This window comes from Abramis brama (assembly GCF_963993115.1).
Source record: "Abramis brama genome assembly, chromosome: 14".
Lineage (NCBI taxonomy): Eukaryota > Metazoa > Chordata > Actinopteri > Cypriniformes > Leuciscidae > Abramis > Abramis brama.
In genome coordinates this window covers 12,131,967-12,149,149 of record NC_139976.1, presented here as the reverse complement: position 1 = coordinate 12,149,149, position 17,183 = coordinate 12,131,967, and the positions used below count along the sequence as shown (strand labels likewise).

General features: G+C 38.8%; 1 protein-coding gene across 1 annotated transcript in view; it reads right to left on the bottom strand.

Annotated features, from left to right (window-relative positions):
* Positions 1-3,525: 3,525 nt before the first annotated feature.
* atrnl1b (attractin-like 1b) overlaps positions 3,526-17,183 on the bottom strand; it is a 93,685-nt gene continuing 80,027 nt past the window's right edge. The window contains exons 28-29 of the mRNA XM_084134498.1: positions 10,966-11,080; positions 3,526-5,698 (exon numbers count right to left, since the gene is read on the bottom strand). Coding sequence (XP_083990624.1) covers positions 5,574-5,698; positions 10,966-11,080 — 240 coding nt within the window. The 3' untranslated portion in view covers positions 3,526-5,573. The remainder of the gene's footprint in view (positions 5,699-10,965; positions 11,081-17,183) is intronic.

Genomic DNA, 17,183 nt, shown 5'->3' with positions numbered 1-17,183 from the left:
TTCACTAGTCAGGGCACTGGTTAAGAAGTCGGCCATTTTATGGGTTGTCTCAATTGCAAAATTCTTACAGTGCACTGAAATGTTCTCTCCCTAAAATGTCCCACAATGCACTGTGAAAACCAGGAAGATACTGAACATAATCTAGCTAACAATTATAATTAATTGTTGCAGTTATATTTATTAAAGTATTTCTCATAAAGTACTTTAAATAACAAAAAAATCAGTAAAGTTCATAAATACCAGTAGTGATGTTGTACAATGAGGACGTTGTCATGTCACCATCAGTGTCCCACTGTGTAGTGAGCCAGGGTCCTTACTGTCCTTACCAGTACCCCTAGGTAGGGGGCTGATTGAGACGCACACTATGAGACTAAACCACACAAACTGTCAAGTTTGACCCAGAGAAAAATGCCATTTCATATGGAAACTACACAGTTCGAAACCTAGAGCAGATATTAAGGCTTTAACGCTATGCTATGGGTTCATTACAATAAACCGGAAATTAATATTAGACTTGTAGAATTGACAGGTCACATGTAGAGTAATGCACTTACCTTGGAAGTCTATGGGGCAAAACATTCTAGTTATTACATAGTCCATCTTCCTTTTAGCAATGGGAATAATATTCTAGGTGATGACCACATGACTTTACATTACTGATGTAATTACTGTGGGATTTATCTCTATTTATCTTTTACAAGTCAGAATCTCATAATTAAATTACAGTAATTCCGACATGGCGTGAACCCACCTTGTTTCCACCCAGAGGACCCACCAATTAGAGTGGTGCAGAGATGCCACATTTTTGTAGGCCAAAACCCCTGAAATGAGTTTTAGCAAATCCGGTTCCTTCATCTTAAAGTCAATGGGTTTTTGGTTAAATGCCTGAAATAAGGTCTGTGGTTAACACAAACTCAATATATTTCCACATTTTATTCTATGACATAAAATACCTCCTAAAAAATATTTTACTTGTCTTGAAAAAGGCTGCTAACAAATGGCTAAACGGGACTACAGAGATTGTCGGAGACATTAAACGTCATCAGCTGCTTTCACAGACTCAATGTGTTTAGAATTGCGCACTTGCAAACTCTTCTAAACCAAACTTTCAGGGATAATGTTTTTAAACAAAGATTGAAAGAGTTGTCTTCATTTGTGAAGATTACCATGATGGACAACAACTGGTTCCTTTGACAAAAACCCAATAGGATTTTTCCACTGGCTTTTGGATTATAACAGAAAATAACTTTTGACCAACAAAAGTTTATGATTCTTACACATTTGTTAACATTTATGAATTTTGAAGCCTATACAATCGCCAGCAGTAAAAGCTAAACTCAGGCTATAAACGAACTGCCACAGTCACAACTTGACTTCTACGTCACCAGGCAACTCTTTCTGAAGACCTTTTTTTTTTTTACCAAAAAACTCATTGCAGGACAATCGAACTGGAAGTGCTAACTTGTTAACAGAGGAAAATAAAACTATTCCTTCTAACATAACGTGTCCCAGAGAAGCATGCGCCAGTGTGAGTAAAACTCATCCTCCTCCTTGCAGATCTCGGTGTTACAGACGTCATACGGATGACTGATTTATCCATAACCATCGCTCATTCTCTCTCTCACCTCCTGTATTACCAACAGGCCACACTCTCATTAATATCTCTTAATGTTAGTGCCAGACACCTTGATTTACACTGGGCATTTCCTGCCAACTAAAAGCAATAAAGGCACGAGGCATCTCTCATAGCACTCATCCTCTGACACACCCAGAGATATACGACCTCACCGGATACACACTCCACAACTTATACGACTGATATTGACAGATTCATCCATACGGAAATGGCACGTCTCAAACGCACATTAAAGGAGGGGATCAGGTGAAAAACAGGCGGAGGGAGGAGGAAAATTGATCGTTTGGTGAGTTTACATTTCTTTTAACAGTCTCCATGCAGTCATCACTTTGACATTGATTGCAGCCAATCACAAATTTAAATGTTATCACGAGTTCAAACAGCGCTGACCAGAGACTAACGCGTATAGCCTCGGTATTGAATTGGTTTCCAAAAGACAGTGAGGAACTCTTTGACATGGAAAATGCAAAAACAAGCCAGGCTTATCCATCACTGCCTTTGATACATGGAATGATGTGACGGTTGTCTCCTGGAAAAACACACATACACACGCAGGTCTGCAGTGAGTTATCCATTAGTCTCTCCTGAGTGTCTTTATGGGCATTAGTCAGCAGTGACAGCTCATTCCGTCTATGTCAGGCTGTGCTGTGCATCTATACCTGAGCAGACTGAGCGACTAGCCGGGTCTGGTGACTGCCAGTGAGGTGGACGGATAGAGAGGTGCATGTATATGAAACAGTACAACCTTCAGGGATCTATAATATTCATTGCACATCATGCATCACCCCTAAGTTGGGTTAGAAAATGTATTAAAAAAAACATTACAGCTTTAAAATCTAATTGGATGAAGTACATTTCAGGCCGTTGCAATATGAAGCAATACGTCACAAGGGGTTGTGCTTCATCAGTAAAGCCACAGAAAAGGGATCCCATTAACAGTGGAAACAATTGGGGGCTAATACTTTGGTGGTGGCAAAAGCCCAATGATAAACGACACAATGAATCTCTCTTTAATATATAAATATTAAAATGATTTTTAATCAAAATGTTATATTAATAAGCATTCAAGTAAATAGTCCCTAAAATAACAGAACATTGCTGCTACTATATCGTGGATCTTAGCGAAGCTGTAATTTCATAATTTTATTTTGACCGATATCTTTGATCGTTATGTCGCTCGGCAATAACAAATAACGTACAGTTAGTTTAATAAACTACTTTGTGGATGAACTGTATCAATTGAACATGGGTGTCTTTGACATATTACTGCTACTGCCACTGCCACTGTATAAAAGCAAAAGCACTCAAAACATTAGCTTTTAGGCAATCCACTCCACATCGTTGCCTAACACCCTTTGACTGTGGTAAAATAATGGGCCACTATAACCATATTACAGAACAGAGATATTTGCTTTCATGTCAGGGATAACAGGCTCAAATCAGATCAGCCTCTGAAAAACAGCTGGCTACGTTTCAGGATAGGTAAACCATTCATAGGCATGTTTTCTTGCCTCAGCAGTTCTGAGAGTAATAGGGGCTTCTCTGAAATGAAAAAAAAAAAAAATGTTTTCAATACATTACATTGTCTAGGTGATGCCTTGGTGATCAGAAAGGAGAATACTTAATTCAAGTGTTTTGGAGGACATAATATATCTACACGTTATTTATTTTACTGATTAATCCAATAGATAGACTAACTAGATACACCTGAAGGACATGCATTAATAAATGTATCCATTTTTTGTACATATTTTGTGCTGACAGGCACATTAACATTGGAGTACTTGCTAACAGCAATGAGCCCTTGCGAGAGCCACCAAATGATTGATTTTGCGAAAGCTGTGAAATGAGCTTCTCATATTCATAGGCGCTGGAATGATCCATGGACTTCTGAATATTCAAGTGTTTTATTTTTCCATTCATCTTTAAAATACAATGAGGATTAATGATATGCACTGAGGGATGAATGAATCTGTTTTTTTTTTTCTTCTCAGTTACAGTGAGATGATTCCTGTGTAATCAGTCTGTAGAATTCCTGCGTGACAATCTCTTACTCACTTCAAGATAAAAAATAGCTCTGAAACTAAATTCCTAAACACATCATGACCTGAAAAGTTCAAAAATGCCCAGAATAATCTAAATGAGCAGCTTCAGTTTAAATCTAGCCCTAAAAACAGACACTGATATGAATCGAGTTAGTTACATGTGTGACCAAAGAATCAAATCACAGAGGTATTACACAGGAATCAATTAATTACAAAAACAATTCAACATTTCTTTTTTTCCACAAACATTGTAAAAGACATGATTATTTCTCATCACCGTCATGTACAGCGGGTGGCCCTAAAATACCTATTGACCTTTAATATCCTTTATTAAAACCGGCAAAAAATACAAACAAAAACATTGAAGTACTGTAGCTACATGAAGAGAAAAAGAGCAATTCACATTAGATTCACATATTCAAGTCCATCTAAAGCAAACAAGTGATGAGTAGGTTACTGTACACTTTTTGCTGTTGCCACAGAGAGGAAAACACACCTGTTTTACCCACGGAGGGCTCAGACTCAGTCCTAGTGGTGGGTTAATCAGATTCAGAAGATCCAGTTGTGTGGTGAATAGAAACCTGTTTTGAGAAAGCCCATTGTTTGAGGACACAGTACTTGAGTGTATGAACAGTCTAAATCCACTCTCACGTGCTGGTCTCAAAATTTTCTCCCTCGGTTGACATTCACAATATGTGAAACTTAAGTATACAAAAGTTCATTATAAAGAGATGAAGCGTTACTGCAAAGTAATGAGTCACTGCTCATTTAAACCTGTACCGTTGCAAAACGACAATAAAAATAAAGAAGATAATCGTCTTTTCTAGGGTTCCCTAGCATTTCCTTAACAATACTATACACCCGTTGCAATGCGGCCTTCTGGCGTAAATTCTCCCGGTTTGTTAGGTCAGCGAGGTACGATTTCATCCCTCACCTAAAGACCGACTTCTCTCTGTGATTTACAAATGACACTTGGTTTCTCCCAAACCAGCTGCCTCCTCTATATTATGGAGCGTTACACTGCAGCTAACGGTCAGCAATATTTCAAGACACGAAGACGCGCTTCATGTGACACAACCCACAAACTGTTTAAAGTTTTCAAGCATAGTGTGAATGGTCCATGCAAAGTCTTCACAAGAAGAGCATAAGTATGAAATGTGTGAAACCTATCTATCTATCTAAAGATGGATTTGATCCATTCCTAACATGAGTTTACCAAGTATGAGGCTACCAGCAGCAGAACGTCATTAGCTTACACAACAGATAGCTTCCACGCCATGGCAAACATTTCTATAGTCCATCTCTTAAAAAAAAAAGAAAGTCAAAATAGCTAAAAATTGAGCAAAAACGTAAGTCTAGTTTGCGAGCATACAAATAGGTGAGCTGTCAACCCGTACACGAATTCGGCGACCGTCCCTAGACTACTAGAACGCTGCTTCTGACTTAGCAAGACACTCTGGTCCAAATGTACAAACCATGCTAGAGGCACATCTGTGCTTGGTGTGAAGCAGATGGGAGACTATTGGAGAGGCCCTCAACATTCAGAAGGCCTTGAGAAGACCGAAATGACTGTAAGGGAAAGGGCTCAATGGCACCCAGAGTTGGGTGAATCAAGAAGCCACCTGCTGATTGCATTCGGATGGAGTCGAACTGGTAAAGTGATGCTTGAGTTGGTGCAGGTGGTGATGGCAAGGTCATTCGAGACGGACGAGATCTATTTACGATGTTCAATTGACGCGGAGAGATGAAGTGTATGTGGAGTGGAAATTGAGGGCGCTCTGTCACCTAAATAATCCCCTCACATGGGGCCGCTCTAGGCCGCCGTCTGCCTGAAGCAGCACAAGAGAGGAGGTCGCTCTGGTAAAGGACAGCCCACCGAGGCCGCAGACGATTCAAACACAGGTGCCCTGGTGAGCGGGAGGCAGAGCTTTGCGGTTCTTCAAGCCTTGGCTTTTCTCTTTGAAGTCCATGGGCTTCTGCTGGGACGTGTCGATAAGAGCGCTGGCGATGGCTATACCTGCAGACAACACACAACAAAGCAAGCCGAGGGTTAGAGAGGAGAAGCACATACTCACCGAAAGGTTTCAAAAGCAAAAATGGTTCATTTACATGTCAAAGCAACGTTATTTAAAAAAGGGACAATGGTAACTTGAAGCTATCTCTTTCAAAAGAACAAATATCAGCTCCTGACTGTTCATGCATAAAGAAAAATTTCTCGTCTTCCTCGTAAGACTCAGAAGCCACTCCTTGTTCAATGTCAAGGTCATCGGTTTCAAGAAGCATCCGTTTCTCATATTCTGTGACCACTTTTCTCTCATTCTAGGATGGGGGTTAGAAGTGAACCAGACTCCCAGCACCCTACGTTTTGTGCCAAGATTCCGTCACGGACTGCTGTGGTCAAAACCATGGCTGCAACCCCAAAGCCATTTTTCAAAGCAGCATCTCACAAATCATCCTACAAACACAACGGCCACTTCTGTGCTAGTCTGGCACTGCTCCCTCCCTGCTATTGAAGCAATACAATTATCGGAGGGGAACAATTCATTACTTCAGACAGGCCAGGGCAAAAGGAATTGAATTCAGCACATTGGTGAAAAGCCGGAGCTTCAAGCGTTCAGGCGAAGACGATTTACATCCAAGAACAACCTGAGCCTCAGACAGTTACACACTGCCCTACATCGATTTATTACCCATAACACCTGGCCTGCAGGGAGGAATGTGAAAACTACATGTCTGTCAACAGAACAGTCCTTGGGATTGAAGAGTGCAGTGTATGAATAATACTGTAGTGCTTTTAGAGCTGGATATGCATGAACTTACTACTTATCATTCAGTAAAAAAAGGACTGGACATGAGCCAGTAATGGTGGGTCAGCAGTGTTTGATGCTAGATTTTTTTTTTTTTTTTTTTTACTGGGTCAGATCATGAGGATTTGGGGATAAAAGTTTTCTAACTTTTATAACTCAAAAATATCATCTACAATGAAAAATAAAGCATTTAACTGTGCTGAAGCTGAGCTGCAAAAATGGCTTGTTCAGAAATGTTTGTATTTAAGATGTTAAAACCCAAACATTAAGAAATGATCACACTCACTCATCAACAGTGCTTAAAGGGGAATCTGAAACTTGAAACAAAACAAAAAACATGTACATATATCTTTAAGAACATTAAGTAATGACCGCCCACATTTAATCATCAGCCATGCTTACTGGGTAATCTTAAAAACTTGGTTTGGAAATGGAATGAAATTAAATACAATACTGGACTACAGGCACGCATATCCACATTTTGTCATTACATCATATAAAAAAAGAAATCTATATTATAAAAGGCCGGACATGTATGTTTTCCCACTGAAAATAGAAGGTCTTATTTGATCACATAATCAATTAGCCAGGTGTGAAACAAACAAGACCTTCAGCATCAAGGAAATCTCATAGTATCTGTGAAAATAATCAGTATGGTTAAAACCGATCAGCGTCTTTCTGCTTGCTGAGTTCATTATCATGTCCAAGCACTAGGTTGAGTGGGAGGCTGTTTTAGAGAAAAAAGGCACCATGTTTTCAGGATCATGCTCACATCACACCAGGTAGACATGCAGACAGAGCAGGGTGACAGCTGACAAAAGCAGCCTTCTCTGCTCCAAACTCCTACATCAGTCAAACACAGATTGGTCTGCTCTGTGAAGGTGATGCACCGCTTTATCCTAGCAGACTAACACCTACACATCCACCCTGCTGTGGAACTTCCAAAAAGACAAAATAAAACAAAGCTCTTTGACGACAAAGAGACATCTGTGCGCAAAGCTCCTGTGCTTCTCTCCAAAAATATCTCAGTCTCAACATTTTTTCTCTCCTTTCATTTCCCTCTATCTGATGTACCCCTTTCCAAAAGTGTGTGTGACAAACTTCAACAGCCCAGCAAGGAGCCACTCTAAATTTTTCAGTGCCATGAAATTACACGACAGATTCAACTTTCTTCAGATATCACCAAAAAAAACTATTTATGTGCATATCAGTTGTTGTTTTTATGCAGTTATTTGTTGCCTCTGTTTGTGCTTGTCAAACACAAGATGAGCTATTAGAGAAGCTTTACTGAAACAAAAGTTTTTTGTTTGTTTTTTCTCCAGATCAGTCAAGTTCCTGGGGAGAAAGTCAAGCTTAAAGGGACAAGGTCCCATAAAACAGCATGTTGACTGACAGGCCTGCTGAGAAGGAGAGAGGGTAAAAGTTTTTTTTCTCAACCCAAACAAATCAGAGTTTCCGCTAGAAAAAAATGGTGCCGGTCAAAGTGACCGGCAGAGGTTTCGTTTTCCGGACATTTTGATGATATGCCGGTCAAATATTGCCTCTTAATTTGTCAAGTTGAGGAAAACTGGAGGCAGGCTATGTAACTTAAAAAATGACATAATCAGGCCGAATGCAACGTTTATTAGCCTAACTTTCAAATAAACGGAAAAAAACATGAACGTCCGATTGGCGTCAATCAACGCCAATTGTTTTTACTATGTTTTCACATTCATAGTTTAACAAACCAATCCCCCTTCCCCACATAGAATATCTGAAGCCTATTGTTTTTACTCAAGCGAACTTCCCAGTGTCTCTCCACAACTTGCAATGCGCATAAGCCGCGTATTGTTCTTCGCAAGGCGACTTCGCTGCTTCGTCTTGATCCGATTCTGCAGCGAGAACCCCCTCTCTGCAGGAACACTCGAACACTCCATTCCATTCTAAACGAAACAACGCAGTTTATATGCTTCGTCCTTGTTTCATTATTCATTAAGATAATAATTAATAAATGCGCGCATAATTATCAGTGAACTTGATAAATGTTGCAGATATGTTTTGCTATGCATGCACAAACAAATGCCTTTCAACTTATATGTGTGCAAAATTCAGAATAAAATGAATGTGCAGCAATTTGTACAAATAGAGAGTCTAGGTCTACTATAGGTGTTGTAGCCATTAAATAAGCTCAGTTTAATATTTGTTAAAATATTATAATGTTATTTTTGAATTTATGTTGATTATGAAAAGTAAACCGCACGAGTAAGATAGGATGCGCAATATCGAGAGACATGGAGCGGGTCAGACATGATTTTGACCACTTAATTAAGTTTTGTTTTGTAAAAAGACTTTTTTGAATTGAATTTCGTTTTGTATAAATTGTATCTTAATTTTAATAATTTTTTTATCAACCAATAGCCTGTATTTAATAAATAAGAAGCAAATATAGCAGACGATAGGCCTAATCATGCAGGCGCCCGCGCGGTCACTTGCATTGCTCGTGAACGGGAGCGCATCTCATCCTAATTTAACGAAACTCAGCGTATAGGCCTCACAGACATGAAATATATCTTAAGAAAGCTTGAAATGTCTTTTTAACAATTTAAAACGAAAAGAAATAGGCTACTCTCTGATTATGTAATCCATGATGTGCATTTCTCTCTATTGGCGCGTTCATATGGAGATGGCGATCGTCAACTTCATCTTTACAGCTGTTGTTGCTGTTAATAAACTAAAAATAATAGGCCTATAATTTTATTAAACAATAAATTAAATGAAATTGTAATTGTATTAAAAAAACAAAAACAAAAAATCTGTTTAGGTTTTTTTTTTTTTTTTTTTTACCTATGCTAATATACACATTAAATTCAGGTAGGCTACTGAGTCGCTGTCCTCAGTGCCCAGAAAAGCGCTGAAACGGAGATGAAGGGGAACCCGTTTTTATTTATTTTTTGGCTTATTTTAACTGGCCCATCCAGTTTTCTGGAGGCCCACCTACAATCAAAATCCTGGCACCGCTAGTGCTTCGCAGCGGTCTGATATCAAGAAATAACAGACCGCATTCCACATTGGAATTCAACCAAGCCATGTAATAATGTTTAATAACTTTCAAACGGTAGAGCCTGTTCCTTTATAACATAGCCAAAGGTCGGTGTATTTTTGCTTTATACATTTTAGGCTTATTCTCAAATTCAGATTGTGTTAGGGGGGGGCGGGATTATTAGGCAATTTTAATCGGACAATTTGACCGGAGAGATTTAATTTTGTCGGACATTTAATTTTTTTTCCGGCCAATGTCCGGTAATTACCGGACAACGGAAACCCTGAAACGAATCACTCTGTAGCTCTTAAAGCCAGACAGAGGTCTATGAGACAGACCTCAAGCTGACATGGCTTTTAAAGCACTGCATCTAAATATGTGCACGTTATACGTCAGTACGAGCTCTCAGAAAAGGTGCTGCCAGTTGAAGGTGAATGACAAAGATGTGGAAAAAAGACAGAAACTGGACACCATCATTATTGTATTGATTATTATTTGTTTTACATTTGTAGAGGCCACGTTTGTTGTTCACAGGAACATGACAATCCTTTGTCTCAAAGTCAAGGACACTGAGAGGTACAATGCCTACTCGATTTTCATAGTCCAATAAGCTGTAACAGACTGGTAGATCTGTTTTATTCAGGCTAATAGACAGGAGACATTCAGACTGGGGTTAGCCATAGTGGTGTAAGAGGATATGACCGGCAGTCACAGACAAACTTACATCAGACCACCAGGGGAACACTGGAGAAGTTCTCTGACTTCCTGCATGAAATTAATTCTCACATGGGGAATGAACCAGACTGCAACATAAGCGCGCAGTGGGCATGATAATTCGGTGTAACACATTAACGGAGAAGCTGCCTGAACCATGTCAGAGTTTTAAATTTCAGTCAAATTTTATGCTAGGGATAAAATTACCAGGAGGATAATACAAATGCCAAAGAACATGCATGAACATTAGGGATTTACAATGCATGCGTATGATATCAGTTTTCTGCAGATATTAGAGGTGTTTTTTTATTTCTTTATTTTTTATCAGTATAGAATATACTGTATCAGTATAGACATTGGACATTTGAACATGTTAATTTCCTTAATTTTTACATTTAGACTACATTGGCTGTATTGCTTACTTAAAAGTTACAATCTTCTGAAACACTAATAATGTAATACCGCTGTTAAATGTAATCTTTAGCAAATCTCAAAATATCCTAATTTCATACTGTACATTATGATATTGTGATGCTTAAATTCATCTGTAGCATTCACACAATGGTGAATTACATTGAATTAAAGCTATACAGCTGATAAATGAATGCATTCTCTAAAAATTTAACCCATTACCTTGGGGTTGCTAGCACCATGCTCTGCAGTGTGAGCTTCAGGAAGGCTACATGGAAAACAAGTACATTTAAAGTGGGGACACGTTTTAAGACACGTTTCTAAAATACTGACCTGACTGGCCGGGTGGAGGAACACCAGATGCTCCTCGTGGGAGACACAGGAGCACTGTGAGCACTGCTGCTTTACCCCCAGAACAGGGTTCCACGGCCACTGGCTTGGGCGGTCCCTGTGAAGAGATCAGAGGAAATGTGTCATCTATAACAAGCGGCCTCCTCAACACATCACCATCAGTCACAAATGTCACAGTGCTCTGTGTGAGATGACATTGTAGGATGTCTCTCGGACGTCCACAGAAAAGGAAAATTCACATCGTGATCATCTCAGTAACAAAATAACCTACCCAGAAACTCAAAAGCAAGCCACTTTTCAAAGTTCACATCATGCACGCACACGCAGAGAAAATGTGACATTTGAGGTTGTCGACTACCAACTCGGGTCGTGTTGTAGCACCCGCTCTCTATTCCTATAAACGCTGCTCTGGATAGAAGTATGCGTCAGCGGGTCTCTGATGCAGCATAGTGGAATGAGGAGGAAACAAGCCACAGGCAATCGCAGTGATTTTAAAATGTCATCTTGTATCTCACATTACAGATTATTCAGCTAAAATGCAGAGGATTGGTCCACTCACATGCATATGAATGCTTTTCTAGAAGGACTTGTTGATTGTTTTATGTGTTTTAATGACAAAGGGAGTCATAAATGTCTCTGTCATTGAATAGAAATGTTTTGTTTATGGGGTATTGTCTTTTAAGATTCCCTTAGCTCATTAATACAATCTCATCTCTGGCCCTCCAACACAAACTGACTCAGCTATAGAGTGGCTTTATTCACCATTTAAAGAGAGTGCCTCTTCAAGAGCTCTTCCAAGAGCGTGCTGCAAGATCACAGACTTTGGCAGCCAATGGCTCTCCACAAAATGACGCTTTAATATCTTACCCCAGTTGCCAAAATGTGTGTAAAAAAAATTGAAAGGCACAAAAAGGGAACAGACGCCAACTAATATTTTCTGCCAAGAACGGTCCTCATGGAGCCTATAATCGGAATTAAGCGCCAGACGTCAAACCAACAAAGTTACCCTAAGGTATCTTTCTTTAAAGCAGGAATGTTTAATACAAACCTGGCTCTTTCTCACCACAATATAATTATGACAATTATTGAAGCATACAGCAGACATTTAAATGAGCTCTATGTGGCTTTGGATTGATCTGCAGATCATTAAAATGTTTTTTTGTGTCCTATTGCGCCATATCACACAATCAAACAGACCATCCAGATCTGCCTATCTATTTTCCAGTTTAAAGGCAAAATATGAAAGATTTTTGGATTAAAATATCCAAAAACCACTAGAACAATGTTATATATTTTGTTGACTGTTTGCAGGAATGTTTAAATCCAGAGAAATAAGCAATTTTAACCAGGAAACGGTCCGTGTCCGTGCCTCACCTATCAATGACATCATACCCACGTTACCCTCGTTTTCCGTTTTTATTCTGTAGAAACCATGGAAACACCAAAGATCCTTTAATATATTGGGCCCTATCTTACACCCGGCGCAATGCAGTGCCAAGCACAACGCAAGTGTTTTTTGCTAGTTTCAGCCTGACGCAGTTATCATTTTCATGTCCTGCGCCACGTTGTTTAAATAGCAAATGCATTTGGGCCCATTTATGCGCCCATGGGCGTGCTGGCCTGAAAACGAGGTGTGTTCTGGCACATTGTTGGCGCATTGCTATTTTGAGGCAACAGAAAAAGACTGCCCCATTGACCAACTGAAACCTGGTCTAAAGTCAATGGCGCAATATTTGTTTATGTTATTTAAAGAGCGCATTAGTAATGTGCACCTATAGGCGGGTCCACAATGTGTGTACATTCTGGTTATTAAACACACAGGGACGCACAGCAGCACACAAACATGCCAAATATTAAAATTAAAAGGATTACAATGTAAAAGATTATTATTGTGTACATAAAGATATGGTGGAATCCGGCTTCTTACGTAGATGATCTGCTTGTGCAATTTAACCTCGCACACGAGCAGTTCTGTTTGCGCTCTGGAGACAGTTTCGGTCTTTCCACTATCAAATTCTGTCATGTAAATAGCGAATCTGCCATGGCGCGAGCGCAACTGGCATTTAAAGAGAATGGGAGATGAGACTCTGATTGGTTTAATGCACGTAAATCCCAAAACACACCCATTACTCATTAAGAGAATAGGGACAACACTTTTAGACCATGTACCTGGCGTGCGACAATTTTTCCTGTCGTTAAAATAGCAAAAGTGGATTCGGACACGCCCTAAGTGAACTTGCGCCCTGCGCATTAGACCATGCGCTTAGATTGTTAAAATAGGGCCCTGAGTGTGTTTATTAGACAGGTGAGCAACTGTTTGGATACATTCATCGACAGAAATCTAATCATTGTTATATACCTCAATACAGTTAGTCTTATTGTTTAAATCTCATTTTCTTGATTTACCACGAGTAAGTAACATGTTTTACCATACATAATATAGATCTAGCCCACTGCAGTGTGTAACAAGTGTCTCATAGTAGCCACACAGTAATTTTCTGAAATGTATTAAATATTTATTATAAAAAACAAATAAGAATGAAGTGCAAAATGTTCCTCTTGGCTAATAAAATAATAGAAAATGTGCTCAGTTCTAAAATGAAAGAATTCCCAAGCCCATCACTCTCTCATTTTGTGAGAGAACTCATGAAATGTGGTGGCACAGGCATGGAGGGGCTTGTGAAAGGTCAAATTAAGCCTGCGCTGAAAGTGATGTCCATCAAGCCTGGCTGACAGAGGCTGTTATCAGAGCAATATCTGTCTCTTTGAGAGGAAAAGAGGCCACTTGTGCTGCACTTAAAAAGTTCAAAGCCATTGTTTCTGAGTGACAGGGGGTGGCAAGGGGTGTCTAGCATCCCTTCTAGCTCCCTCATTCCTCCGTGTGCAGAATATCACTGTTTTTCCTCTTGATTTTCTCTCACACTGCATGCTATTTCTTTATCAAAATCAGTCTGTAAAGATATATCCTTCCCTTGCTAAAGACTTACTTGTATCTTAAGGACAAGGCTGAGTTCACACCATGGATCAAAGAGAAACCATGAAGAATGGATGTCAATACAAGTATTTGTTCTGCTAGCCAGACTATCAAGGTCTAGTCTCTAATCCACCACAGAGCACCCTATTTATCATGTGACAGACAGCACAAACAGTAACTGCTAATGGTTTGACAGCGGCCTCAAGACTCTTAAATCTGCCCATCGCACACAAATGCCTCTTCTTGCTTTTTGAATGACACAGCAAACCTAATTATTTCTGGCAAAACACACCAATCAAGTGATTCATGCTAAATATCACACTTAATTACATGTCTCCATTTATCACCACCACACTTAAGTATCCATTTCTGGCCACAGCTATTGTCTGAGCTTGCTAGTTATGCATTATATAAAGACCCATTTCAATTTCACACCCAAACATACATTACAATAGACTCTTGCTCAAAGGGGTGACTACTTCCTTACACATAAAAGTAGTTTGAGAATGATGCTTTTCTCTGTCATTTAAGTTAGAAAGCTTTGTAACTCATGACTAATTTTAATGTTTTTTTTTAATGTTGGTCTTTTAACCCTTTCCCTGCCATAGACCTAATTTTCCATTATTTATGACATAATGCTTCACAGCCATTGACGGAATTTTCTGGAAATCCATGGGTGTGTCTCAATCAGCTCCCTAGTTCAGTAGTCAGGGCACTGCTCAGGCTGTCTCAAATCGCAAAATCCTTTCAGTGCATTGACATGTTTGCTCCCTAAAAAGTCCCACAATGCACTGTGAAAACCAGGGAGCCTCGAAGCTCACCATGTTCCCCTAACGGACGTTCTGAAGAGCGAAACATAATTCACATGAGCCAACTCATCTAGTTAACATTCATAATTTGTTTACAGCTGAAATATGTTTCAAGCAAAGTATGTATTATAATGTTTTTTAAATAATATTAAAAAGTAATACAATAAAGTTCCCAGTTCTGCTGTTGTTCATAAATGCTAGAAGTGATGTTGTACAATGAGGGCGTTTTCATATCGCTGGAAATAGAGTCTTCAGTGTCCCAATATGTAGTGAGCCAGAGTCCTTACTGTCCTTACCAGTGCCCGAATTCATGTGCACTATTTACTGGTTCACGACCTAGAAAGCTATGGAGTTGATTGAGACACACACCATGTTTTCACTGTTACACATCTTCTGAATGAGTACAGAATCTCCGGATCAAAACACAGGCGAAGAAGCAGCAGAAACAATAGAAGAAACAAAAGAACAATTGAAGCATTGCTGCACATGTAAAATAACGTGATCATCAAACAATAAACCGCATGTAAATCAAAACGTTACCAATTAAAATGCCAACGCAGGGAGAGGTATAGGTCTGTGAAGCTTTGGGGGTGTTGATGGAAGCGATCTACTCTCAATCTATGTTTTGAACATCGTTCTGAATCCAATCCAGACATAGGCTTTGACAAAAACATGATTTCCTCAGCTTTTTGTAAAAAATTCTAATTCAATTGTTGATAAAAAAAGAAAAAAGAATGCATGATGGAATTTATTTTATTTTATTTTATTTTTTTAAAGCAGAGGCTCTGTTCTTTCTTTTGATATATTGCATGGTCAGGTATTCATACAACAAAATATTCTGGGGACCATATATATATATATATATATATATATTTTTTTTTTAAATGATCAAAAATGCTGCCGCTGACTGACAACTTAAAAAAAAAAATGATAGCGGGGAAAGAAATAGCTAATATATTTGAATGAAAATTCCTCAGGAATTATTTTTTTTGTTTGTTTAGAATAAATAGTATAGATTAAAAATAAATAGATTAGAGTAATCCAATTGCAGGCCATTTAGGAGCATTGCCATAACACAGTTAATGAATGACAATTCATTTTAGAGCCCTACTAGCAAGCTAAGCAAAGTTTTTTTTTTTTTTTTGAAAACCGAGATTACAGCGGATTACATTATAGCACACGTGCTGCAAAGATGCACTGGAGTAGGTGATTTAAGAGGGCACTGGAGTAGGTGATTTAAGAGGTTTTCATAAATCCATAACTCACAGTTTGCACTACAGACATGAATGTTACCTTAAATGTTGGGGCTTTTTGGGAAGAGCTTTTACTTTTAACAGTGATTGGATTTTCCTTTCTAGTCACAATACTATAGTGTATGTAAGTATTATAATAATAAAGCTTCATGTCAATACGAATTTATTTATTCAGCAAGGACACATTAAATTGATCAAAAGTGATAGTAAAGGCATTTATAATGTTGAGTTCCAATGTTGATAAATTTCCAATGTGGGTTTGATCAAAAGAGTTCCATTTTAAATGCATGTTGTTCTCCTGAACTTTCTATTCATCAAAGAATCCTGAAAATAATGCATCACAGTTTCCACAAATATATTGAGCAGCACAACTGTTTTCAACATTGATTATAATAACCAAGCACCAAATCAGCACCAAATCAGCATTATAATGTTTTCTGAAGGATTATGTGAAGGATAAATCCAGAAAACAATGTAAATGAAAGACTTGCCCATTTTGTCTCAGGAGAAAACAAGAAAGGCTATAAAACACATGAACTAGCCAGCAAACAGATGTCTCTCATACAGCCCTGCTGATTTACAACTAATTGAGGGCCAACTCCATTCTACTCGCATGCATCGACTAACCTGATGAAAACAGCTCAGCGCCACTGAGCCACATTCTAATTAGACACTGAGACACTTTATGGGCCTTGTCTTCAGGTCTGGCCAACATGTCCGACACTTTCTGTTTACTTGCTTTATCCTGTACATATTTCATTCACTGTTTTTCCACCTTGTATCTTCTTAATGTGACCAACTGGTGAATATCTGGTATTATTTATGGCCACATTCGATACCTCGTTTCATTATTTTGGTATCTTCATTCCACCCATCTCTAATTTCCTCTGTTGTGTTCATCTCTATTCGCATTTAAAAATATGTATCATAATATCTCTGCTGCTGAAGATGAGGCTGATAAGCTGCTATTGCTGCTGTAAGTATTAAGCAGCAGAGAATGGAAATGGAAATACATTGGAAACCAAGTCATAAAGAAAGACGACAATCCTCTTCATCTATACGTTTCACCAGCTTTTAACAGACGGCAAAGCATCTCATTTGCATGGCTAATCGGAGCATTTGCAGTGACAGGGAGCATGAGCGCTGGTCTGTAGATAAGAGCTC